Source organism: Oncorhynchus masou, chromosome 11 (assembly GCF_036934945.1).
Source record: "Oncorhynchus masou masou isolate Uvic2021 chromosome 11, UVic_Omas_1.1, whole genome shotgun sequence".
Lineage (NCBI taxonomy): Eukaryota > Metazoa > Chordata > Actinopteri > Salmoniformes > Salmonidae > Oncorhynchus > Oncorhynchus masou.
In genome coordinates this window covers 37,623,689-37,651,356 of record NC_088222.1, presented here as the reverse complement: position 1 = coordinate 37,651,356, position 27,668 = coordinate 37,623,689, and the positions used below count along the sequence as shown (strand labels likewise).

Sequence of the window (27,668 nt, the reverse complement as noted above, 5' to 3'; positions counted from 1 at the left end):
ATTCGTATTTGTGAAATTGTTACATTACTTGTTAGATATTGCTGCATGGTCGGAACTAGAAGCACAAGCATTTCACTACACTCACATTAACATCTGCTAACCATGTGTATGTGACCAATACAATTTTATTTGATTGATTCCTGAGCGGTATGACAGCTGCATGGTCCCAGAGTGTTTATTCCTCCATGCCATTGTTTGTACAGATGAACGTGGTTCCTTCAGGCGTTTGGAAATTGCTCCCAAGCATGAACCAGAGTTGTGGAGGTCTACAATTTTTGGCTGATTTCTTTTGATTTTCCCATGATGTCAAGCAAAGAGGCACTGAGTTTGAAGGTAGGCCTTGAAATACATCCACAGGTACACCTCCAATTGACTCAAATGATGTCAATTAGCCTATCAGAAGCTTCTAAAGCCATGACATAATTTTCTGGAATTTTCCAAGCTGTTTAAAGGCACAGTCAACTTAGTGTATGTAAACTTCTGACCCACTACATTTGTGATACAGTGAATTGTAAGTGAAATAGTCTGTCTGTAAACAATTGTTGGGAGAATTACTTGTGTCATACACAAAGTAGATGTCCTAATCGACTTGCCAAAACTATAGTTTGTTAGCAAGAAGTTTGGGGAGTGGTTGAAAGATGAGTTTTAATGACTCCATCCTACGTGTATGTAAACTTCTGACTTCAACTGTATGTATTTTGCAATTCTACACATTTTGCCATGACTTATGCCATATTAATGATATCTGAGATTACCTAACCAAATCAATTGGGGTCCCCTGGAGGTCAGGGCCATTGGTATTTGGGAACATGAGACCTACAGGTTTAGATAACTGGGTAGACAAATTTACCAAATCTACATTTGTAGAGTGGTTGAAAAACGAGATTTAATGACTCCAACGTAAGTGTATATAAACTTCTGACTTCAACTGTACATCAGAACTTCCGTAGTGTGGCAGACTATGCAGTGGATTCTCACACATTGGTCACCGAGAGTTCCTGGATTTCAGAGGCTCTGTTTGACATCTTCTTCCACGAACTGTCTGAGGGGATAAAGGACGAGCTCGCAGGTCAGGGAATATTCTTGGACCTCGATTCCCTCATCGCCCTTTCGGTAAGGATATATGGGTGCCTACAAGAACACCGGTGTGAGAGGAGGTCGGGCCTCGGGAACACTCGTTCATCTGCTGATGCTGGCACTCGTCCTAAGGAATCTGGAAATTCCCAAAGTGTGTATTTCCGAGGAGAACCGAAAACACGAGGTCCCTCGAGAATCATCGGCGACGGGTGAGTTTGCTACTCATGAGCCTATGCAACTGGGAAGAGCTAAATTATCGATTGGGGAACGCTCACATAGGCTTAGTTCTGTTGTCTGTACTATGGTGGTGCGGGACATTATATAGCCACCAATAAACCCTTTTCTCTAGTTCAAGTACTCTGGTGAGCCCGACTTGGAGTCCCCTAATTCCCATCACCCGCACACCTTTTTTTTGTGATTCTACTGTGGGGAGACCAGCCCAAGTCTCTCCGGGTGCTCATTGACTCTGGGGCTGATGAAAGTTTAATGGATGCTACCATAGTTTCTGAATGAGGTATTCCCACTCAACTTCTCTCTGTTCCCATGGATGTGAGGGCACTGGGCGGCCGCTCAATTGGAAGAGTCAGGAAATCACAGTGAAACAATACAGTTCCTCCTCATCGATTTCCCCCCATGTTCCTGTTGTTTTGGGATTTTCTTGGTTCCAAAAACACAACCCTGTTATTGACTGGACCATGAGTTCCATCCTGGGTTGGAGCCCGTTTTGTCATTCCCATTGCCTTAACCTGTTACATCTATGGGGGCGCTATTTCATTTTTGGATAAAAAGACGTGCCCGTTTTAAGCGCAATATTTTGTCACAAAAAGATGCTTGACTATGCATATAATTGATAGCTTTGGAAAGAAAACACTGACGTTTCCAGAACTGCAAAGATATTGTCTGTGAGTGCCCCAGAACAGGAGCTACAGGCAAAACCAAGATGAAACTTCAACCCGGAAATGAGTAGGATTTTTGAGGCTCTGTTTTTCATTGTCTCCTTATATGGCTGTGAATGCGCAAGGAATGAGCCTGCCCGATCTATCGTTTCAAGGTGTCTGCAGCATTGTGACTATTTGTAGGCATATCATTGGAAGATTGACCATACGAGACTACATTTGCCAGGTGTCCGCCCGGTGTCCTCCGTAGAAATTGGTGCATCATCTTCAACTGCACGTCTTTTTCCAAGCGATTCACCGGAGAAAGGAGACTACCACGAACATATATCAATGAAGAGATATGTGAAAAACACATTGAGGATTGATTCTAAACAGCGTTTGCCGTGTTTCAGTCGATATTATGGAGTTAATTTGGAAAACAGTTCGCCGTTTTGATGACTGAATTTTCGTTTTTTTTTGGTACCCAAACGTGATGTACAAAACAGAGCGATTTCTCCTACACAAAGAATCTTTCAGGAAAAACTGAACATTTGCTATGTAACTGAGAGTCTCCTCATTGAAAACATCCGAAGTTCTTCAAAGGTAAATGATTTTATTTGAATCCTTTTCTGGTTTTTGTGCAAATGTTGCCCGCTAAATGCTACGCTAATTGCTAAGCTAGCTAACAAAACTCTGACATAAATGCTGGTTTTGCTATGGTTAAAAAGCATATTTTGAAAATCTGAGACAACAGTGTTGTTAACAAAAGTCTAAGCTTGAGAGCAAATATATTTATTTCATTTCATTTGCGATTTTCATGAATAGTTAACGTTGCGTTATGCTAATGAGCTTGAGGCTATAAATAGAATCCCGGATCCGGGATTGCTCGATGCAAGAAGTTAAAGTAGCGCAGCCTTCCCCGAGACGTCCTGCTCAGGGCGTAAGCAAAGCCTTGGATGTCGCTGCCATTCCCACAGAGTTCCATGACATCTTGGAAGTCTTCAGTAAGGCACATGCTACTTCTCTTCCCCCGCACCGTCCTTATGATTGTGCCATTGATCTTCTCCCAGGCATCACACCACCACACGTCCGTGCATTGACTACCGGGGTCCTCAAGTGATGATCCATTGCACGAAGCCTTCAGTGAGGAGTCATGGCACGAAGCCTCCAACTACGGCCTCCAGTCCGGAGCCTCCAGCGACGGCCTCCAGTCCGGAGCCTCCAGCAACGTCCTTCAGTCCGGAGCCTCCAGCGACCTCCTTCAGTCTGGAGCCTCCAGAGACAGTCTCTAGTCCGGGTCCCGCAACGAGGGTGCCCAGTCCGGGGCCCGCAGAGAGGGTCTCCAGTCCAGGGTCGGCGGCGAGGGTCCCCACACCAGAGGCACCACCAAAGCGGGGTGAGCCAGAGGTGGAGCGGGGTCTATGTCCCGCACCAGAGCCGCCACCACGGATAGATGCCCACCCAGACCCTCCCCTATAGGTTCAGGTTTTGCGGCCAGAGTCCGCACTTTGGGAAGGGGGGGGTACTGTCACGCCCTGAGAGCCGTTTTATTTCTCTATTTGGTCAGGTCAGGGTGTGATGTTGGATGGGCATTCTATGTTTTGTTTTCTATGTTTCTTTATTTCTATGTTTTGGCCAGGTATGGTTCTCAATCAGGGACAACTGTCTATCGTTGTCTCTGATTGGGAATCATACTTAGGTAGCCCTTTTTTTCTCCTTTCAGTGTGGGTAGTTATTTTGTTTAGTGGCAGTTTGCCCTGTAACCGTCACGGTTGTTTTTCGTGTCTTGTTTTGTTGGCGACATTTTAAATAAAAAGAGAAATGTACGCTTACAACGCTGCACTTTGGTCCTCTTCTTTTGACGGCCGTGACCAAACAAGAATTCAGAAAATGGGACAAACACCAAAAACTGAGACTCTGCATGCAGAATTCTGCAAAAATATCATCTGTGTACAATGTAAAACACCAAATAATGCATGCAGAGCAGAATTAGGCCGATACCCACTAATTATCAAAATCCAGAAATGAGACACTAAATTCTAAAACCAACTAAAAGAAAGCGATTCCCAAACCTTCCATAACAAAGCCATCACCTACAGAGAGATGAACCTGGAGAAGAGTCCCCTAAGCAAGCTGGTCCTGGGGCTCTGTTCACAAACAGACCTCACAGAACCTCAGGACAGCAACACAATTAGACCCAACCAAATCATGAGAAAACAAAAAGATATTTACTTGACATATTGGAAAGAATTAACAAAAAAAACAGAGCAAACTGGAATGCTATTTGGCCCTAAACAGAGAGTACACAGTGGCAAAATACCTGACCCCTGTGACTGACCCAAACTTAAGGAAAGCATTGACTATGTACAGACTCAATAAGCATAGCCTTGCCATTGAGAAAGGCTGCCGTAGGCAGACCTGGCTCTCAAGAGAAGACAGGCTATATGCACACTGCCCACAAAATTAGGTGGAAACTGAGCTGCACTTCCTAACCTCCTGCCAAATGTATGACCATATTAGAGACACATATTTCCCTGAAATTACACAGATCCACAAAGGATTCGAAAACAAACGCTATTTTGATAAACTCCCATACCTACTGGGTGAAATACCACAGTGTGCCATCACAGCAGCAAGATTTGTGACCTGTTGCCACAAGAAAAGGGCAACCAGTGAAGAACAAACACAATTGTAAATATAACCCATATGTGTTTATTTATTTTCTCCTTTGTATTTTAACCATTTGCACATTGTTACAACACTGTATATATACATAATATGACATTTGAAATGTTTTTGTTCTTTTGGAACTTCTGTGAGTGTAATGTTTACTGTTAATTTGATTGTTTATTTGACTTTTGTATGTCATCTACTTTACTTGCTTTGGCAATGTTAACATATGTTTCCCATGCCCATAAAGTGCCTTGAATTGAATTGAATTGAGAGAGAGTGTGTGTGTGTGTGTGTGTGTGTGTGTGTGTGTGTGTGTGTGTGTGTGTGAGTTCATTGGAGGTGAGTGAAGCACTGCCACCGCGTCATGTGTTTGTGTGTGTTGGCCCACATGTGTTATTCTCCCAGTGTGTCTCCATCTCCTCCTGGCATCCATACTGCTGTGTGTGTTGGCCTGGGATGAAGAGGAGCCTCTGTTCCCCTACACCTCTCTGTCACTGTCTCCATCTCTCACTCATCTCTCCACCACTCCCTGCTGATCTACAGTACAGCAGGTGGGCTGGCTGTAAACAGTACTTATTCAACCATCCAAACACACCAGTCACTTAACAAATCATCAGTGAATGCTTGTCTCACTCTGCACAATGCACCTTTGCGTGGCTGAATGAAGGGAGGAGGAGAAGATGAAGTGGAGGAAGAGAAGGAGGTGGCGCCGGGAGCCAAAGGGCTCCTTCTCTTTTGTTCTAGACACTCCTCTCTTCTCCTGAGAATTGTCGTTGGAGAGTCACTGTGGCAGCTACAGTATCTACATCTCAGCTTTATCAGGGACAGCCACATTCATACGGCGTGAAGATGAATTGGTCGTGGAGTTGGCTGCACTTGAGGAAGCAGCAGGAGTCAATGTCACAGGGCTCAATAACACGTAGTGGATATCTACTGGAGGGGCGGAGTGGGACTCCTACGTGACTGACATTCTAGATGCTTCACCTAGTTGAGCCTGACTCTCAGAATGCCTATACACTGCAACTTAGATGCATATCTGTATGAGAAATACGAGAAGTACATTTTCCACACAGAAGATACAGTGAAGATACATTCCCACTCTGAATAATCACCTATACACTAATGGCTAAGCAAATGTATAGTATGTGCTTGAAGTGTCCGACTAAGAAAATCCTTTCAAGAGTCAAATCACAATTTTTAAATGCATTGACAGAAATCATCATGCTCCATTCTAGGGTTAAATCTTTCCAAAAGTCCATTTGAAGTATTTCCTACACTGCATTTAGGTCTCCCTTCTCAAAGCCTCTTTTTGGTAGTGCTAACAAGCACAAGGATTATGGTCTGTTGTGATTTCACCTGTGAGGGCCAACTGTCTTCAGCCAGGCAGAAACCTGGTCTGAGCAGTAGACAGAAAGGCTAACTCCTTTTAGGGACATGAGGCTTTTGGCGCTCTCTCGCTCTCTCGCTCATTTTATTTTAGAGAGACAAATAATCATGTGTCGTGGCAAAATTATATATATCCATCCCAAACAACATAACTTCTATACAAAAAGTATCCCGATTGGATTTTAAACAATTACATGGAATAAAGTATCGATACATACATACATACTGTAAATAAATAAATATTAAAATAATCGATTTGTTTCAACAATATTGAGCAAATATCACATAGATTATTTATTGTATTCAGAGGGGGAAAAGTGTTATTTTTGGAAACATTTTATGGGGATTTTACAGTTCTTGTTAGGATAAATGAATCAAATCTTTTTGAGTTTGATTACATAGACTTTAGGGAAGGAATTAAGGAATTTTAGGACATTGAAAGTCTGTCCCAATTAATTTGCTGGTCAAGGATGGGTTGATTCATATGCCCTGTTTACATCGTGACATACGGTGAATTCGGAATAAGTGGATCACTTTTTGAATTTCCATCTTTTGAAGTGGCATGTTTTCATGGATGCCAAGGGTAGCCTGGCATCCCCCAAATATTTACCAAGAAAAAAACATTAAATATTGTATGTATCCTTTGTCTCTCTGTGTTGCATCATTTTTCTTCAATTCGCAAGAGGCTGAATGTTTCTTACTGGAGAAAGCATCCAAGCAAGCGAAACAGCGCCCCTATGTCTCAGTATGTGTAGGCCATCTATCTGATGCTGTCTGGTCAAAAATAAAATGACACTGTTGCCGCCCGTAGCTTTGAATGCAAGGGAAGCCGGAGAACATGGCTCCCCTTGATGATAATAAAAAAAAATAGCCAATCAGTATTGAGCTCAACTGTGAATGGTCCTGGCGCACCAAAAAAAAAGGGAAGCCAGTTTGGATTTGACTTCACCCCAATCACATCACATCAAATGCATGTGTCATTTACAGAAAACACTTGAATGGTTGAATCTTGTTGTGTCAACTTACAGTGGGTAGCTGCTCAGTGGTGGGCTCCAGAGTTGCACAAGCGGTCTAAGGCACTGCATCCCAGTGCTAGAAGTGTCACTACAGACCCTGGTTCGATTCGCAATTGCAAATGAGGGTCAATTGCAAATGAGAACTTGTTCTTAACTAGACTACCTGGTTAAATAAAGGTGAAATAAAAAAATAAAAAATAAAAAATGTGCAATACACTGTTTGAGGAACATATCAATATCATGTAAATGGACAAGAAGAGTCAAACCTAGTCATTTACAACATTAACAATGTCTACAGTGTATTTCTGATCAATTTGATGGTATTTTAATGAACAAAAAATGTGATATTTTTTCAAAAACAAGGACATTTCTAAGTGACCACAAACTTTTGAATGGTAGTGTACAGTTTAAGTCGGAAGTTTACATACACCTTAGTCAACTACATTTCAACTCCGTTTTTCACAATTCCTGACATTTAATCCTAATAAAAATGATCTGATTTAGGTCAAGTAAGATCAACATTTTATTTCAAGAATGTGAAAAGTCACAATAATAGTAGAGAGTGATTTATTTCAGCTTTTTTTTTTCTTTCATCATTTACATTTACATTTACATTTAATCACATTCCCAGTGGGTCAGAAGTTTACATACACTCAATTAGTAGTTGGTAGCATTGTCTATTAATTGTTTAATAGTCAATGTTGGGTGAATTTTGGCCCATTCCTCCTGAAAGAGCTGGTGTAACTGAGTCAGGTTGGTAGGCCTCCTTGCTCGCACATGGTTTTTCAGTTCTGCCCACATTTTCTGTAGGATTGAGGTCAGGGCTTTCTGATGGCCACTCTAATGCCTTGACTTTGTTGTCCTTAAGCCATTTTGCCACAACTTTGGAAGTATGCTTGGGGTCATTGTCCATTTGGAAGACCAATTTCATGACTGATGTCTTGAGATGTTGCTTCAATATATCCACATAATTTTCCGTCCTCATGACACCATCTATTTTGTGAAGTGAACCAGTCCCTCCTGCTGCAAAGCACCCCCACAAGATGATGCTGCCACCCACGTGATTCATGGTTGGGATGGTGTTCTTCGGCTTGCAAGCCACCCCCTTTCTCCTCCATACATAACTATGGTCATTATGGCCAAACAGTTCTATTTTTGTTTCATCAGACCAGAGGACATTTCTCCAAAAAGTATGATCTTTGTCCCCATGTGCAGTTGCAAACCGTAGTCTGGCTTTTTTATGGCGGTTTTGAAGCAGTGGCTTCATCCTTTCTGAGCAGCCTTTCAGGTTATGTCGATATAGGACTTGTTTAACTGTGCATATAGATACTTTTGTACCTGTTTCTTCCAGCATCTTCACAAGGTCCTTTGCTGTTGTTCTGGGATTGATTTGCACTTTTCGCTCCATAGTATTTTCATCTCTAGGAGACAGAACTCGTCTCCTTCCTGAGCGGTATGACGGCTGCGTGGTCCCATGGTGTTTATACTTGCGTACTGTTGTTCGTACAGATGAAGGTGGCACCTTCAGGCATTTGGAAATTGTTCCCAAAGATGAACCAGACTTGTGGAGATCTATATTTCTTTTCCTGAGGTCTTGGCTGATTTCTTTTGATTTTCCCATGATGTCAAGCAAAGAGACCCTGAGTTTGAAGTTAGGCCTTGAAATACATCCACAGGTACACCTCCAATTGACTCAAATAATGTAAGTTAGCCTATCAGAAGCTTCTAAAGCCATGACATAATTTTCTGGAATTTTCCAAGCTGTTTAAAGGCACAGTCAACTTAGTGTATGTAAACTTCTGACCCACTGGAATTGTGATACAGTGAATTATAAGTGAAATAATCTGTGTGGTTGAAAAAATGAATTTTAATGACTCCAACCTAAGTGTATGTAAACTTCATACTTCAATTGTATATTGTGTTACAAAGTGGGATTCAAATTGATGTAATTGTCATTTTCTGTCAACAATCTACTCAAAGAACTCATGTCATGTCGAAGAGGATTTAAAAAAAAGTTTTATTAATAATAAAGATTTAATAACAAAAGATAGTTGTGGCATAAGTATTCAGCCTCTTTGTTTAGGCAAGTCTAACTTAGTTCAGGAGTAAAAATTGGCTTAACAAATTACATAATAAATTACATGGACTATAATAGGGGTTGACATGATTTTTGAATTACTAATCCTTCATCTTTCCCCTATATATACAAATCTGTACATCATGACACAAGGCGAGACCCAGATGCAGACACAGGAGGCAGATGGTTGGAGTCTTACAATGTTTATTAATCCAAAAGGAGTAGGCAAGAGAATGGTTATGGACAGGCAAAAAGTCAAGACCAGATCAGAGTCCAGGAGGTACGGAGTGGCAGACAGACTCGTGGGCAAGGCAGGAAGAATGGTCAGGCAGGAGGATACAGAGTCCAGAATCAGGCAGGGTCAAAACCGGGAGGACTATAAAAAGGAGAATAGCAAAAAGTAGGAGAACGGGAAATCCGCTGGTTGACTTGGAAACATACAAGACGAACTGGCACAGAGAGACAGGAAACACAGGGATAAATACACTGGGGAAAATAAGCGACACCTGGAGGGGGTGGAGACAATCACAGGGACAGGTGAAACAGGTCAGGACATGACACTAAGGTCCTTCAGCCAAGTACAGTATATAATTTCAAACAGATTTTTGCAAGCCTCAAAGAGGAGCAGTGATTGGTAAATTGGAAACTCTTTAAGCATGGTCAAGTTAATAATTATGCTGTTTATTATGTATTAAACCACACAGACACATAAAAGACAAAGTCATCCTTCTGAACTGAGCTGCATGACAGGAATGAAACTGCCCAGAGATGTTACTATGAGGCCATTGGTGATTTTAAAACAGTTACAGAGTTCAATGGCTGTGATGGGAGAAAACTGAGGAAGGATCAAATACATAATGACTTAAATGACAGAGTGAAAAAGAATAAAAATATACAGAATAAAAATATGACAAAACATGCATCTTGTATGCAGCAAGGCACTAAAGTAATACAAAAAAACAACAAAAACATGTCAAAGGAATATAATTATATTTGGGGCAAATCCAACACAACACTTCACATAGTAACTTGACAGAGTGAAAAAGAATAAAAATATACAGAATAAAAATATGACAAAACATGCATCTTGTATGCAGCAAGGCACTAAAGTAATACAAAAAAACAACAAAAACATGTCAAAGGAATATAATTATATTTGGGGCAAATCCAACACAACACTTCACATAGTAACTTCCTCCTTATTTAAGCATGGTGGTGGCCTCATCATGGTATGCTTGACATCGGCAAATACTGGGGATTCCTAATTTCAGTCTGCTATACACTAGACACCGGGAGAGGAATTCAGCAGGATGATAACCTACTATACAAAACCAAATCGTTCTTACCAAGAAGACAGTGAATGTTCCTGTGTGGCCAAGTTACAGTTTTGACTTAAATCTGTTTGAAAATCTATGGCAAGACTTGGAATTTGCTGTCTCGCCATGATCCCCAATACATTAACAGAGCATGAATAATTTTGAAAATAATAATGGGCTAATTTTGCACAATCCAGATGTGTAAAGCTTGGAGACTTACCCAAGAAGACAGCTGTAATCGCTGTAAAAGGTGTTCCTAACATGTATTGACTTAGGGAGCTGAATACTTACACATTGACTATATTTCAGTTATGTAATTTATTATTTAATAAAAATATTTTAATCCCACTTGGTAACACAATAAAATGTCAAGAAAAACAGTGGCGGGGTTCCCACTTTGTTATTGTTTCAACTTCAGATTGCAACTTTAAGACAGAAGTGCTGATTGAGAAAAGTATCTAATTGCACGGTATGGACAGAGACCCATTAACAAATCATAGATTTTTCAACTAACTCGTCTCAATTTACTGTAGTCTTAACTTACTATTGTCTCAACCCGAGCAGTTTTTATGTTAGTCACTGACAGTCACTCAATTAGCCATGTTAGCTAACAATTTTTAAATGAGTAAATTCGTCTAGCCAGCTATCTAAACTTGTAGTAATCATGGATGAATACTGACCAGGCACACATGGCACGTGCCCTCTGACCTCTAGGGAGCCCACATTGACTTTGTTAGTCACTCTCACTCAGATGTCATTAAAACATGGCACAAGTCATGGCAACAACAAATCTCACTTAGGGCCTTCAAAACGCCACGAATCAGTTACCCAACCAAGGTAGGGCCCACAGTTACCTCTTATCCTCTCCCATTGGATGATCAGCAGAGCGGCAACAGCAGGCTGTCTACATTCATTGAGAGCGGGCGCCTGTGTCCTCCTGTAGCTGGTAGCTGCAGTAAAACAATATATATATTCACTATGTATATAGTATATACTGTATATATATATATATGTTTTTTTGTAGGAGGGAGCTTGAAGGTGAAACCACTCCAGCAGCCCAACAGGTACCTATCTTTAGGTGAACGAGGTCTGACAGGAGGGATAACGGAGTCATTTAATGGTTTTAAGTACACACAACAGACTCCCTCTTCTCCATTCTGAGTCACTCAAGGGCCGCAGAGAAGTCAAGAGGCACACAAAGGCTCCTCAGAAAAGAACTCACTCTGCTAAAGGACTTAAGAGGCTGCTGGCTCCCCAGCGTCTATTGTACTGCCCAAAACACTGTGCTTTGACAGCGTGTCCAGGAGAATTGAAAGTACACCAGCCATTTTGGAGAGCCTTTGTAGAATTTGACTCCAGTGACAGTCCCTTTGGGTTTATTGATGCATTTCACAAGTGGTCTCTCTGGAACTGCTACAGTCAACCTCCTCCAAGATAATAAATACCACAGAATATGTACCATGCCTATCTCATATTTCCTGTCGTTGCATGGAGATCTTTTCCCCCCGAAAAACATTTTTGTAGCAAAATGTGATTTATTTTATTATGGAACAACGGGGGGAACAGTTATTTTTTTTTATTGTTGAGTACAGTGTCGGCTTGTGTAGATGAATTCACTCTATGTAGACTATTTGCTTCATCACAATGCTATTGTAACTGCTGTGAAATGGCTAGCTAGTTAGCAGTGCGTGTTTACAAGAAATATATATATACTATATATTTTGTTTTAAAATGGCACCGGAAGAAATGGCAGCAGTTTTATGGGCACCCAACCAATTGTGCTATTATGTGGGGTTTTTTCGCGTTATTTGTAACTTATTTTGTACATAATGTTTCTGAAACCGTATTTTACGGCAAAAAGAGCTTCTGGATATCAGGACAGCGATCACGCACCTTGGATTATACAAAGAGTTTTTCTTCAACAAGCAGAATGCACAGGACATTCTCTGAATACCTGACAAGGCCAGCATCCCAGTTATTTGCAAGAGGAAGAGACGTAGGTACAGAGGACACAGAGCGGGGTGCCTCGTAAGGACCACAGAAGGCGAGCGGGAAAGCTGTCGTTACCTTTAATGTTACTCGCCAGCGTGCAATCATTGGACAATAAATTAGACAATGTACGATCACAGATATCCTACCAACGGGACATCAAAAACTGTAACATCTTATGTTTCACGGAATCGTGGATGAATGATGACATGGATATTCAGCTAGCGGGATATACGCTACACCGGCAAGATAGAACATCACACTCCGGTAAGACGAGGGGGGTTCGGTCTGTGAATATTTATAAACAACAGCTGGTGCACAAAATCTAAAGAAGTCTCTAGATTTTGCTCACCTGAAGTAGAGTATCTTGTAATAAAATGCAGACCACACTATTTGCCTAGAGGGTTTTCAGCTATACTTTCGCGGCTGTTTATTTACTACCTCAGACGGATGCTGGCATTAAGATCGCACTCAGTCAGCTGTATAAGGAAATAAGCAAACTGGAAACCTACCTAATTTCTATCAATATGTTAAATGTGCAATCAGATTGAAAAACATTCTAGATCACCTGTACTCCACACACAGAGACGCGTAAAAGCCGTCCCTCGCCCTCCATTTGGTAAATCCGACCACAATTATATCCTCCTGATTCCTGCTTACAAGCACAAATTAAAGAAGGAAGCACCAGTGATTCGGTCTATAAAAGAGTGGTCAGATGAAGCAGATGCTAAACTACAGGACTGTTTTTCTATCACAGACTGGAATATGTTCCGGGATTCTTCCGATGGCAATGAGGAGTACACCACATCAGTCACTGGCTTCATCAATAAGTGCATTGAGGATGTCATCCCCACAGTGACTGTACGTACATAACCCAGCCAGAAGCTATGGATTACAGGCAACCTTCGCACTGAGCTAAAGGGTAGAGCTGCCGCTTTCAAGGTGCTTATAAGAAATCCTGCTATGCCCTCCGACAAACCATCAAACAGGCAAAGTGTCAATACAGGGCTGAGATTGAATCGTACTACACCGGATCCGATGGATCCAGACGGATTACCAGGACATGTGGTCCAGGCATGTGCTGACCAACTGGCAGGTGCAGTCACTGACATTTTCAACATGTCCCTGATTGAGTCTGTGATACCAACATTTTTCAATGAGCTCACCATAGTACCTGTGCCTAAGAACACGAAGGACTACAGACCTGTAGCACTCACGTCCGTAGCCATGAAGTGCTTTGAAAGGCTGGTAATGGCTCACATCAACACCATTATCCCAGAAACCCTAGAACCACAACATTTGCATACTGCCCAAACAGATAAAGGAACACCTAAGTGAGAATGTTATTTATTGACTACAGCTCAGCATTCAACACAATAGTACCCACAAAGCTCATCAGTAAGCTAAGGATCCTGGAACTAAACACCTCCTTCTGCAACTGGATGGGCCGCCCCCAGGTGGTGAGAGTAGGTAGCAACACATCTGCCATGCTGATCCTCAACACTGGAGCCCCTCAGGGGTGCGTGCTCAGCCCCCTCCTGTACTCCTTGTTCACCCATGACCGCATGGCCAGGCATGACTCCAACACCATTATTAAGTTTATGTTTGCCGATGACACAACAGTGGTAGGCCTGTTCACCGACAACTATGGGACAGCCTATAGGGAGGATTTCAAAGACCTGGCCGTTTCAGAATAACAACCTATCCCTCAACGTAACCAAGACTAAGGAGATGATTGTGGACTACATGAAAAGGAGGACCGAGCACACCCCCATTCTCATCGACGGGGCTGTAGTGGAGCAGGTTGAGAGCTTCCTTGGTGTCCATGGTGTCCACATCACCAACAAACTAGAGTGGTCCAAACACACCAAGACAGTCATGAAGAGGGCACGACAATGCTTATTCCCATCAGGAAACTAAAAAGATTTGGCATAGGTCCTCAGATCCTCAAAAGGTTCTACAGCTGCAACATCGAGAGCATCCAGACTGGTTGCATCACTGCCTGGTACGGCAACTGCTCAGCCTCCGTCCCTAAGGCACTACAGAGGGTAGTACGTATGGTCCAGTACATCACTGGGCTAAGCGCCTGCCAACCAGGACCTCTACACCAGGCGGTGTCAGAGGAAGGCCCTAAAAATGGTCAAAGAGCCCAGCTTCCCCAGTCATACACTGTTCCCTCTACTTCTGCATGGCAAGCGGTATCGGATAGTGCCAAGTCTAGGACAAAAAGGCATCTAAACAGTTTTTACCCCCAAGCCATAAGACTCCTGAACAGGTAATCAAATGGCTACCCGGACTATTTGCATTGTGTGCCCCTCAACCACTCTTTTACACTCCTGCTACTCTCTGTTTGTCATATATGCATACTCACTTTAGTTATACATTCATGTACATACTGCCTTAATTAGCCCTACCAACTGGTGCCTTTATATACAGTTGAAGTCGGAAGTTCACATACACTTAGGTTGAAGTCATTAAAATTCATTTTTCAACCACTCCACAAATTTCTTGTTAACAAATTATAGTTTTGACAAGTTGGTTCGGACATCTACTTTGTGCATGACACAAGTACATTTTCCGACAATTGTTTACAGACAGATTATTTCACTTATGATTCACGGTATCACAATTCCAGTGGCTCAGAGGTTTACATACACTAAGTTCTTTGTGCTTTTAAAGAGCTTCGAAAATTCCAGAAAATTATGTCATGGATTTAGAATGTTCTGATAGGCTAATTGACATAATTTGAGTCATTTGGAGGTGTACCTGTGGATGTATTTCAAGGCCTACCTTCAAACTCAGTGCCTCTTTGCTTGACATCATGGGAAAATCAAAAAGAAATCAGCCAAGACCTCAGGAAAAAATTGTAGACCTCCTCAAGTCTGGTTCTTCTTTGGGAGCAATTTTTCAAATTCCTGAAGGTACCATGTTCATCTGTACAAACAATAGTATACAAGTATAAACATCATGGGACCACACAGCCGTCATACCGCTCAGGAAGGAGACGAGTTCTGTCTCCTAGAGGTGAACGTACCTAGGTGGGGAAAGTGCAAATATCTATATCCACAGTCAAATGAGTCCTATATCGACATAACCTGAAAGGCCACTCAGCAAGGAAGAAGCCACTGCTCCAAAACGGGCATAAAAAGTCCAGACAACAGTTTACAATTGCACATATGGACAAAGATCGCACTTTTTGGATAAATGTCCTCTGGTCTGATGAAACAAAGATAGAACTGTTTGGCCATAATGACCATGTTTGGAGGAGAAAGGTGGAGGCTTGCAAGCCGAAGAACACCAACCCAACCAAGCACGGGGGTGGCAACATCATGTTGTGGCGGTGCTTTGCTGTAGGAAGGACTGGTGCGCTTCACAAAATATATGTCTTCATGAGGAATTACATTTATGTGGCTATATTCAAACAACATCTCAAGACATCAGTCAGGAAGTTAAAACTTGGTCGCAAATGGGTCTTCCAAATGGATAATGACCACATGCATACTTCCAAAGTTGAGGCAAAATATCTTAAGGACAACAAAGTCAAGGTATTGGAGTGGCCATCACAAAGCCCTGACCTCAATCCTACAGAAAATGTGTGGGCAGAATTGAATAAGCGTGTGCGAGCAAGGAGGCCTACAAACCTGACTCAGTTACACCAGCTTTGTCAGGAGGAATGGGCCAAAATTCACCCACCTTATTGAGGAAAGATTGTGGTAGGCTACCCAAAACATTTGACCCAAGTTAAACAATTTAAAGGCAATGCTACCAAATACTAATTGAGTGTATGTACATTTCGGACCCACTGGGAATGTGATGAAAGAAATAAAAGCTGAAATAAATCATTCTCTCTACTATTACTCTGACATTTCACATTCTTAAAATAAGGTGGTGATCCTAACTGACCCAAGACAGAGAATTTTTACTAGGATTAAATGTCAGGACTTGTGAAAATCTGAGTTTAAATGTATTTGGCTAAGGTTTATGTAAACTTCCGACTTCAGCTGTAGCCTTGCTACTGTTATAGCCTCGCTACTGTATATCGTCTCGCTACTGTTATTTTCACTGTCTTTTTTAGTGTTGTTTTTATTTCTTTACTTATCTATTGTTCACCTAATATCTTTTTTTTTATATTGTTCACCTAATATCTCTTTTTTTACTTCGACATTGCACTGTTGGTTAGAGCCTGTAAGTAAGCATTTCACTGTAAGGTTGTTTTCGGCACACGTTACAAATAAGCTTTGATTTTATTTGATTAGTGCCGTTTCAATCAGTGATGTCACTCATTGTGAGACCTGGATGTAGTTGTTTCCCTTGCTCTGCAAGGGCCCTGGCTTTTGTGGAGTGATAGTTAACGTGCTTCGTGGGAGGCAGTTGTCGATATGTTCAGAGGGTCTCTGTGTTCAGAGACCCAGGGTTCGGTGAGAAGAGGGACGGAAGCAATACTGTTACATTATTACTTTTAATACATTTTAATTAAATGGACAGTCTTTCTGTTCGCCATATACCCAGCTGTCCCACACATCCATTAAACATAGTAAATAGCTCATTAAACTAACAGATTTACACATAGCGTCATAATAATAGATTTACATGTGTACAGAGGTCAACTGTGGCAAGAAGGCAGTCACATCCTCAAATATAATCTGTGTGTTGTGTGTGCATGGGTGTGTGTGTGTTCATTCTGGGCCGAGGCCATTAACCCAACAGCGTAGTTGATTTACGGTTACTCTCTCACCATGGGTCAGCAAGGGCAGATCTTGAGACCTGGCTTTACATGGTTGGCTAATCATGCAAAGACTAGGTACAGTTATGATACAGTTATAATTGTTATCAAGACAAATGCACGGTATTGTACAGCGTTGGCTAATAGCACTTCATCAGGGACTGATCAGGGACAGTTATTATGGATTCTAGAATGTGTATATGGCTAAACATGGTTGAGCGAACAATGTATGACAGAGGATAGGGTTAGAATGCAAACAGATCTGAAGACCATGTTCAAATGTGGCCAGGCAAATACAAGAATCAGAATAGCTGTTCTGAACCTAACATTTCTGCTGTAAATTTAATAAGAGCTGTGTACAAAACTTCCCTTAACCACCCAGAGCACTTCAAAGTATTGGGCAACTCTAATTCTATTGGAAAAGCCCAGAGAGATTAACCATTTTCAGACTGTCTGTGAGAATACTTGTGACAGATGTTTTTGCTTGAAGTGTTTTGAATAGGAGACATTTTTATCCAGATCAAATGTATTGATATCAAACAATATCTGATAAAATGATTTGGAAGGAAGCCCTAAACTCTAAAATAAGGCGGCGGAGAACCTATCTCTAAGTAGGTCATAGATTTTTCACATATTCTCTTTGCCAGGAGGAACTTGTAATCTGACTCCCCTTCCTTTACTTTTTTCCCAGCAGTTTTTTCTGCATTGCCCCATCTGGTAAGTCTTTCTAACTGTAATCGTTCAGCTCAAACAGGCTCTGCATCAGAACAGGAACCCTCAGACCCCCCCCCCCCCCTTACACACACTCCCACTTCTTCCTCTTTCTCCTATATACTACACACCTTACACTTCTCTCCCCAACCCCCATACACACACCTCAGTACCTTTGAATATATCATATGTTACACACACCGAGATATGCAACCCCCCCACATACACTTACTACCCCCTGAGTCTTTCATTAGAGCACAGGGAGGCAGTGACAGGTGAAGCACATGGCCCTGGTTCTCAGAGTGATGTAATATTGCTGATGAGGCAGGCGGGCAGGCAGCTCAGAGAGGGGAAAAGACTGGAGATCTGTAGCCTGCCATAGATACTATACACTGCACAACAAATTGGCCAGTGTGGATTTTTCACTGTAACATTTCTAGTGTTGATTCAGGAGTTCAATTCACTCTGTAAGAGTGAAAGTAACACTCAGTGGTATACAAAAAAGAACCCCCGGTGTTGGTGTTAATAACCAGATTTAGTTTTTTACACTTTGAAGAGTAAAACAGTTCCATCTATGTTATAGTAAAACCAGGCCATCTGATATATGTATTGTTCTGGCATATAGTTACATTTTAATTATGGCCTTCCTCTAGGTACTCACTTGTTATAAAACCATGTTAAAACCTTGTTATAAAGCCTTTAAAAGGAAAAAAAAGCAATACCATGTCTCTGTCACTAACAAATAGAGTCGAGAGTCAATTCACTCAAAAAGAAAAGGCACCCTGGGAAATATGAAAATAAGGCTTTACACCATATAGTGTTAAAACAACACCCAAAATGATTTACTGTAACACTACAGGTGTTATCTCTTATACTGAGAACAGTGTAACAGCATCAGCACTAAGAAAAGTCAAGTTTACTCTAAATGAAGTGTCATGCTTACACTGTAGGTTAGGGTTCCCCAACTGGCGGGCCGTTGTCCACCCCTAAGTTTTCTGAGCCTAAAAACAAAGTGAAGGATCGGCAGAAAATTGGTGTTTCGTATCATCTCCAATAGTTTTTTTTTGCTTTGTATTTTGGGAGGTTGGGGGATACAAGTATACAAGTGAATATTCATGTCAATTTACACAGTTTATACTGCATGTAACCGTAAGGCTGTAAAAAAAAAAGGGGGGGGGAAAGAGGTGGGCCTACACCCCCAACTCCCCGTCCCATTCCCCCTGGACATATTTCCGCCCAACCCCCCACTGAGATTGTCAATAATTCTATTGTTATAATTTAAAAAAAAATGGCTGTATCCACTGGTGAATTGGGTGAGAGTGGGGTGATTGCCATCTAAGTGCCAACATCTTGTTTGCGACAGTACTGCCTGCTAGTAGTAATCGTCTTTGAATGACTGAGAGATTCAAGGAGCTATCATCATTAAGTATCATAGTAGATTCAACGCATTCAATATTTACATTTATGCACATCTAAATGAATTTTGTAACTTTGTCCCAGAAACATTTAACATTTGTCCCAGAAGCACTCCCACATTATATGAAGGAATGTGCCTACTTGATTTAGGGGACACAGTGAACAGTTGGGAGTTGGAGCTAATTTCATCGTAAAGGTTTTCAATGGTGTTAAATACAGTCTGTGAAGTTAATGGTTAGGATTAAAAGATGCCAAGGTCATATTTTTCCATATTTTGTTCCAGTTAAAAGGTTGTTAAGATTCACTTAGATATGTGGACCCTACTTTAGTAATGACAAGCTCTGAATAAGAGCTTTCCAAAAGTTGTTAATATATTATGGAGATCAGTCCTTTTGGGAGCCCAGATAATTTATTTCTAAATCATATCATTGGATGGTTTGGTGGTTGTGTTCCCAAGGGACTCCATAGGCCAGCATAGCTGACCTACGTTGTAAATATAGAAAAAAAGGAATTGCCTGGTAATGTTCAGTAACAGTCAAAAGTTTGGACACACCTACTCATTCAAGGGGTTTTCTTTATTTTTTACTATTTTATACATTGCAGAATACAAGTGAAGTCATGAAAACTATGAAATAACACATATGGAATCCTGTAGTAACCAAAAAAGTTTTAAACAAATCAAAATATATGTTATATTTCAGATTCTTCAAAGTAGCCACCCTTTGCCTTGACCGCTTTGCACACTCTTGGCATTCTCTCAACCAGCTTCACGAGGTAGTCACCTGGAATGCATTTCAATTAACAGGTGTGCCTTGTTAGAAGTTAATTTGTGGAATTTCTTTCCTTCTTAATGCATTTGAGCCAATCAGCTGTGTTGTTACAAGGTAGAGGTGGTATACAGAAGATAGCCCTATTTGATAAAAGTCCAAGTCCATATTATGGCAAGAACAGCTCAAATAAGCAAAAAAAACTGACAGTCCATCATTACTTGAAGACATGAAGGTCAGTCAATACGGAACATTTCAAGAACTTTGAAAGTTTCTTCAAGTGCAGTCGCAAAAACCATCAAGCGCTATAATGAAACTGGCTCTCATGAGGACCACCACAGGAAAGGTAGACCCAGAGTTACCTCTGCTGCAGAGGATAAGTTCATTAGAGTTACCAGCCTCAGAAATTGCAGCCCAAATAAAAGCTTCACAGAGTTCAAGTAACAGACACATCTCAACATCAACTGTCAAATGAGCCTGCATGAATCAGGCCTTCATGGTCGAATTGCCTAAAAAAACACTACTAAAGGACACCAATAATAAGAAGAGACTTGGTTGGGCAAAGAAACACAAGCAACGGACATTAGACGGGTGGAAGTCTGCCGTGTCTTTGTGAAACGCAGAGTAGGTGAACAGATGATCTCCGCATGTGTGGTTCCCAACGTGAAGCATGGAGGAGGAGGAATGATGGTGTGGGGGTGCTTTGCTGGTTACGCTTTCAGTGATTTTTTTTACAAATTCAAGGCACACTTAACCTGCATGGCTACCAAAGCATTTCGCAGAGATATGCCATCCCATCTGGTTTGCCCTTAGTGGAACTATAATTTGTTTTTGAACAGGACAATGACCCAACACACCTGCAGGCTGTGTAAGTGCTATTTAAAACCAAGGAGAGTGCTGCATCAGATGACCTGGCCTCCACAATCACCTGACATCAACCCAATTGAGATGGTTTGGGATGAGTTGGACCGCAGAGTCAAGGAAAAGCAGCCAACAAGTGCTCAGCATATGTGGGAACTCCTTCTAGACTGTTAGAAAAACATTCCAGGTGATGCTGGTTGAGAGAATGCCAAGAGTGTGCAAATCTGTCATCAAGGCAAAGGGTGGCTACTTTGAAGATTCAAAAATATAAAATATATTTTGATTTGTTTAACACTTTTTTGATTACTACAGGATTCCACGTGTTATTTCATAGTTTTGATGTCTTCACTATTATTCTACAATGTAGAAAATAGTAAAAATAAAGAAAAACCCTTGAATGAGTAGCTGTGTCCAAACTTTTGACTGGTACTTTATATGTGCTGTTCAAATCTTGGAATGTTCTCAAATTGTCCATGATATCGACAAGGATACGGATTCCACATTTGGACCATTGGGGGGGATGCAAAAGGCTGCCCTCCAGATCGTCAGGAATTATTGTGAAACACCGGAGTATGGGTATGCCATTTTGTTACATTTGTAAAAAAAATAAAAATAAATGATGTGAGCAATAATAGGACCAAAGCGTAGTTTACATGGTTTAATCCTTAAGAGTCTATTGACGCACATGTGATCAATCTAAGGAACATAATAAAAAAATCCCCATCAAAATCTGGCAGTATAAGCTAGATATATTTGTTTTTTTAGCATGGACTGCATCTCAATCCACCGCATCCGCCTATGTCGCCCTTCGGCATCTGCGGTCGAAGGTGGCAGAGCTACAGTAGTGTTTGTCAGACCACGAGACATCCCGTGTCTTCTCACGAAAACGTCTGTGGCTTCCGAAACAGGCCCATAAACTTATGTCTCTCCTGAACACGACGGTGTTCTCCATTTTGCTCTACCACCTGTTTTGCTCTACGAGTGTCACATGAGACTCGTCTGAAGGCAACAAACTAATGGAAGGATGTGCCAACAAAAATAACTGGTTAAATAAGTGTAAATAAAAAATGTCCTAAGCTTTAATATTTCTCATAGATATAGGACAGAGACTTCAAAACCTTATTCTTTATGATTTATCTTTTGACTGTCTTTTTTGTCCCCCCCCCCAATGGCTTAGAGGTGAAGACCACCTCTTCCAGGGCAATAGGAGACACCGTATTTCTGTCTATACTCAGCTAGGGGCTGGAAGAATCATGTCTAAATCTATTCAGGATGGAATGAAATGCTTGTGCCTGGAAATACAATTTAAAGTTTGTTACGGATAGTCCTCCTACGTCTTTCCCTCTTTGCAAGTTTGTTCATTTTATCCGGGCTCGCTAATCTTCCAATATGCATTTTGAAACCGCACTATGGATTTTATCTCAATACCAGAAGAGGGAGACAATGGAAACATTGAACTACTAAAATTCAGCCATGGCAATATATTAATTTTCACAATAGATATTCTTCCTGTTAAAGTAACTTGGAAATTAGTCCATTTACTGAGATCGGATTGAATTGATTTGAACGTTCTGTAAACATTTCTGGAAATGGTTCTGTCTAAGGAAGGAAATATATCTATTCCCAAATATTTAAAATGGGGAACAACTGAGATTCCATAAGTACAGATGGAGTCCTCCATTGTGGTCTTGAGTGGCAGCAGGGAAGATTTGGTTAGATTTATTTTCTAACTTAAGATGAAGCTATATTTGTCTATGATCTTCAAAGCTTTTGGGAGGGATTGAGATACGGTACATTGTCTAGATAAAGTAAGATATCATCGGCATATAATGAGATGACGTGATTCATAGAATTGAGAGATATTGGTGTAATTTGCCTGGGCCATGGGCATCATAGATAATAAAAACAGCAGAGGTTTGATAGGATCACTTTGCCTGATACTTCTAGTTATTCTGAACAGAACAGATCAGGTATTACCTGATATTACTCTGGCTGAGGGATTGGCGTACAGTATTTTAATTATATTAATGAAATTGGAGCCAAGTCCCACATGTTCATAAACCAACCAAAGATATGACCATTCAAGCAGTAGAGGCTGCTGGGGGGAGGACGGCTCATAATAATGGCTGGAACGGAGACTATGGAATGGCATCAAACCATGTGTTTGATGTATTTGATACCATTCCACTAATTCCACTCCAGCCATTACCACTAGCACGCCCACCCCAATTAGAGTGCCACCAATCTCCTATGCATTCTAGTCAATCAAAGGCTTTTTCTGCATTGAGGGACAGAACTGACCAAGGAGCTTTTGTTTTCTGATGAAGCAGGTAATATATGTCATAAACTTCAGAGGTTATCTTTGCAAATAAATTCATTAAAAATCCTACAGTGTGATTTCCTGATTCCCCCCCCTCATTTTGTCTGTCATAGTTGAAGTGTACCTATGATGAAAATTACAGGCCTCTCTCATCTTTTTAAATGGGAGAACTTGTACAATTGGTGGCTGACTAAATACTTTTTTGCCCCACTTTTTTTCCCCCACGGGTTGGCAGCATCATGTTGTGGGGGTGCTTTGATGCAGGAGGGACTGGTGCACTTCACAAAATAGATGGCATCATGAGGACGGAAAATTATGTGGATATATTGGTCACAAATGTGTCTTCCAAATGGACAATGACCCCAAGCATACTCCCAAAGTTGTGGAAAATGACCTGAAAGGCCACTCAGCAAGGAAGAAGCCAGTGCTCCGAAACCGCCATCAAAAAATCCAGACTACGGTTTGCAACTGCACATGGGGACAAAGATTGTACTTTTTGGAGAAATGTCCTCTGGTCTGATGACACAAAAATAGAACTGTTTGGCCATAATGACCATGTTTGGAGGAGAAAGGGGAAATTGCAAGCCGAAGAACACCATCCCAGCCATGAAGCACGGGGGTGGCAGCATCATGTTGTGGGGGTGCTTTGATGCAGGAGGGACTGGTGCACTTCACAAAATAGATGGCATCATGAGGACGGAAAATTATGTGGATATATTGGTCACAAATGGGTCTTCCAAATGGACAATGACCCCAAGCATACTCCCAAAGTTGTGGAAAAATGGCTTAAGGACAACAAAGTAATGGTATTGGAGTGGCCTTCACAAAGCCCTGACCTCAATCCAATCGAACATTTGTGGGCAGAACTGAAAAAGTGTGTGAGCAAGGAGGCCTACAAACCTGACTCAGTTACACCAGCTTTGTCAGGGGGAATGGGCCAAAATTCACCCAATTTATTGTGGGAAGCTTGTGGAAGGCTACCCGAAACATTTGACCCAAGTTAAACAATTTAAAGGCAATGCTACCAAATACTAATTGAGTGTATGTAAACGTCTGACCCACTGGGAATGTGATGAAAGAAATATAAGCTGAAATAAATAATTCTCTCTACTATCAATCTGACATTTCACTTTCTTGAAATAAGGTGGTGATCCTAACTGACCTAAGACAGAGCATTTTTAAATCAGATTAAATGTCAGGAATTGTGAAATACTGAGTTTAAATGTATTTAGCTAAGGTGTATGTAAACTTCCGACTTCAACTGTAGATGTACTGTGGTGTTCTCTGAAACTTCCAGCTCTGTGCTTTTCCAGCTGGCCATCACACAACCCCCCCCACCCCCCACCCCAACCCCCACCCCTTCCACTCCCATCCACGTCCCTCTGCCTTTCTGACAGAAAGCAGATAAAGCACATGGCCTCAAACATCCCCATCCACCATCCACCCCTGCCTTCCCACAGCCAGATGTTTACTTCAGAGCCCTGCGAGGCCTGCTCCTCTCTCTTCCGCTGTTCCATGCTATTTTCTTTGGCTCTGACTTGTGAGAAGCTCTGAGGCGACTCAGTGGAATGACGCACGCCTCGCTTGCAGTATCACATTTGACTGGCAGAGGTGCTGTTTGTAGACCACATCTGGCAGAGGTGCTGTTTATAGACTACATCTGGCAGAGGTGCTGTTTATAGACTACATCTGGCAGATGGTCTGTTTATAGACCTCATCTGGCAGAGGTGCTGTTTATAGACTTCATCTGGCAGAGGTGCTGTTTATAGACTACATCTGGCAGAGGTGCTGTTTATAGACTTCATCTGGCAGAGGTGCTGTTTATAGACTACATCTGGCAGAGGTGCTGTTTATAGACTACATCTGGCAGAGGTGCTGTTTATAGACTACATCTGGCAGAGGTGCTGTTTTTAGACTACATCTGGCAGAGGTTCTGTTTATAGACTACATCTGGCAGAGGTGCTGTTTATGGACTACATCTGGCAGAGTTTTTGTTTATAGACTACATCTGGCAGAGGTGCTGTTTATGGACTACATCTGGCAGAGGTGCTGTTTGGATGAGCGTTGCGGCGTTTGAATGGAACACCATATTTGGCCAGAGTTATGACTCTTTAGTGTGGGTGTAAATATTAGGACAGGTTTGTGATGTATGACGGACATCGGCTCCTCCTTGTGAAATGCACACTGCAGTAGGGCAGAAAGAGAGAGAGAGCGAGAGAGATGAGTGCAATAAATAAAACATCATATGCATGCGGGAATTAGTGAGAAAGAGTGTGAAAGAGAGAGGGAAATAGAGAAACATGGAGGGAGAGAAAGAGCTTTGCTCATAAGGTCCCTTGGGGGGCCTTTTCCCGTTAGAGCTGGCAGGAAGCCTATTCCTAGTGCCTGTGCCATTCCAAGTTCCCTAATGATATGCACACCGCCACAGCTTGCCAGCATTGTGTAATTACCCCCAGCCAATGGGTGAGCTCAACTAACCAACGTCACTGTGTGGTGTCATTAATCCAACACACATGTTGAGAGGACTGCAATATGAACACACAGCTGGTTTTCTCAGCCTGAAGAGACATTTGTTGGCATCAGATGTATAGGATTTGAGTTCAATGACACCTCAAAGATGACACTGAGGTGAATTTGAATGACAGCTTTGCGTGTGTGCACATTCATATGCATGCATGTGTGCATATCTGCATGTGTTGAAAAGCAACGTATAGCTCATAAGACTAAGCTGAAGTGTTGTGTGTGTGCATACTTCTGTATGTGCATGTGTGAATGAAAGCATAACGAATGGACACATGGCACACACTCGTAACGCACAAGCCCTGAAATTCATAAAGCCCACAGAGGAATCCAGGTCATCTCAGCAGGTCTCTGTATGAGAACCATGAAGCTCCTACTCCGGTGACAGCTCCCCCCACTGACAGCCCACCAGAGGCCATGGGCCACTGACCCCTCGGCAGGACACTAGCTACACACAGGAGGTTTTTTTCATTAGTATTATTCCACATTATGTTTTGATTGACACACAATCATGGGAAAATACCTCAATGGTATGTAGGACTGGGATTGGAGCGTGAAACACCGAGAGGTTTAACACGATACAGCTGGGAGGTGAGTGGAGTGTGGAGATTGTCAGTTTTGGTTGAAAGTGAAAATGATTTGATAAGGGATTTATGGGTTAGACAGACAACTGTCAAGTCAATGTAACTGTTGATTGTTGCGTAAATACAACAGTGAAGCCAGAAGATCCATTACTACTTAAAGGGCTGGATTCAATATGTATCACGGAAGTATAGTGGAAGTTCTGCGCTAAAATGTAAAGGTAATTTACAATTGAGCCAACATATGCAGCTTTTAACGTGAAGGCATTCTCCACGAACGTGGGACGATTGCCTTCATACATCAATTCAGCTATAACGTGGATCTTCCACGTTACTTCTGCGATACAGATTGAATCCCGCCCAAAGTTTGAGTCAACAAGCCATTAGAGCAGTGTGTGTCAAGTCCAACACTTACCGCAAAGCCTTTTCTCCCTCGCACTCTTCCAGAATACATCCCAAGCCTTGTTGGTGGAGACTTTCACATGCTCACTGAAGGACCTCCGCAGTGGTGTTTTCACAGTGTGAGCCATATTCCATGTGTCCTGTTCCCCCCCCCTGAAAAGATTCTGCACCTCCGCTAGTCACTCACTCCTCTCTGGGTCCATAAGGGTGAAGAAGTTCACCAGGCTGAGAGAACGCTCTGAGGGAAGAGAGAAATTCCTCTTGCAGGACTGACACTTGATGCAGAAAGTCTGCATGTAATTTGTGAACACCCTCCTCCTCCTCCTCCTCTAGTGAGAGAGAGAGGGAGTAAAAAACATTGCCCCCTCAGCTAGGGTCAGGCCGCCCTGAAATGGAAATAGCATCCAACATGGGTTAAGACCACCCTCCTCCCTCCCTCTCCCCCCCACACACACAAAGGCAGTTTAGTGTCGGAACTGCCACAATTAATGAACATACTCAATCCTCTCTTAGACACAAAGATATTGAGTTAGGGATGGTAAATTAAACCATAGGAAAGGGAAAAAGACAGAGTATTCTCCCCTCAATCCCTTCTTGTTTTCATTAGAGGAGTTAAAAGAGGAAGTTGTTGGTGCTTTTGAAATAACTGGCCATATAGCAGATATATAATACCATGGCAACAAAAATAACATAAAGACAACAAACATATGATTTGGCTAATTTCCTCATGACTTTTACATATTGATTAATGTGTCACTGTACTGATTTGTCTTTGAAAAAGATTGTGGGTTTGATTGGTATTTGTATGTTGGACCATTGCTTTTGTAATACAGATTTGAACATATCATCATATCATCATCAGTAATCCCTACAATTATGTTCCCTTCTCTTTGAGATGTCGGGTGGACACAACTGTCTTGATCATTTCAGTTTCTCACCATCAATATGTTAGGAATGA

General features: G+C 41.7%; 1 protein-coding gene across 2 annotated transcripts in view; it reads right to left on the bottom strand.

The window, feature by feature from the left end:
- Positions 1–26,983, bottom strand: part of si:dkeyp-23e4.3 (rho GTPase-activating protein 7) — a 98,266-nt gene extending 71,283 nt beyond the window's left edge. For both annotated transcript variants that reach the window (XM_064978430.1, XM_064978432.1), the window contains exon 1: positions 26,724–26,983. In XM_064978430.1, the coding sequence (XP_064834502.1) occupies positions 26,724–26,838 (115 nt within the window). In that variant the 5' untranslated portion in view covers positions 26,839–26,983. The remainder of the gene's footprint in view (positions 1–26,723) is intronic.
- Positions 26,984–27,668: the final 685 nt, after the last annotated feature.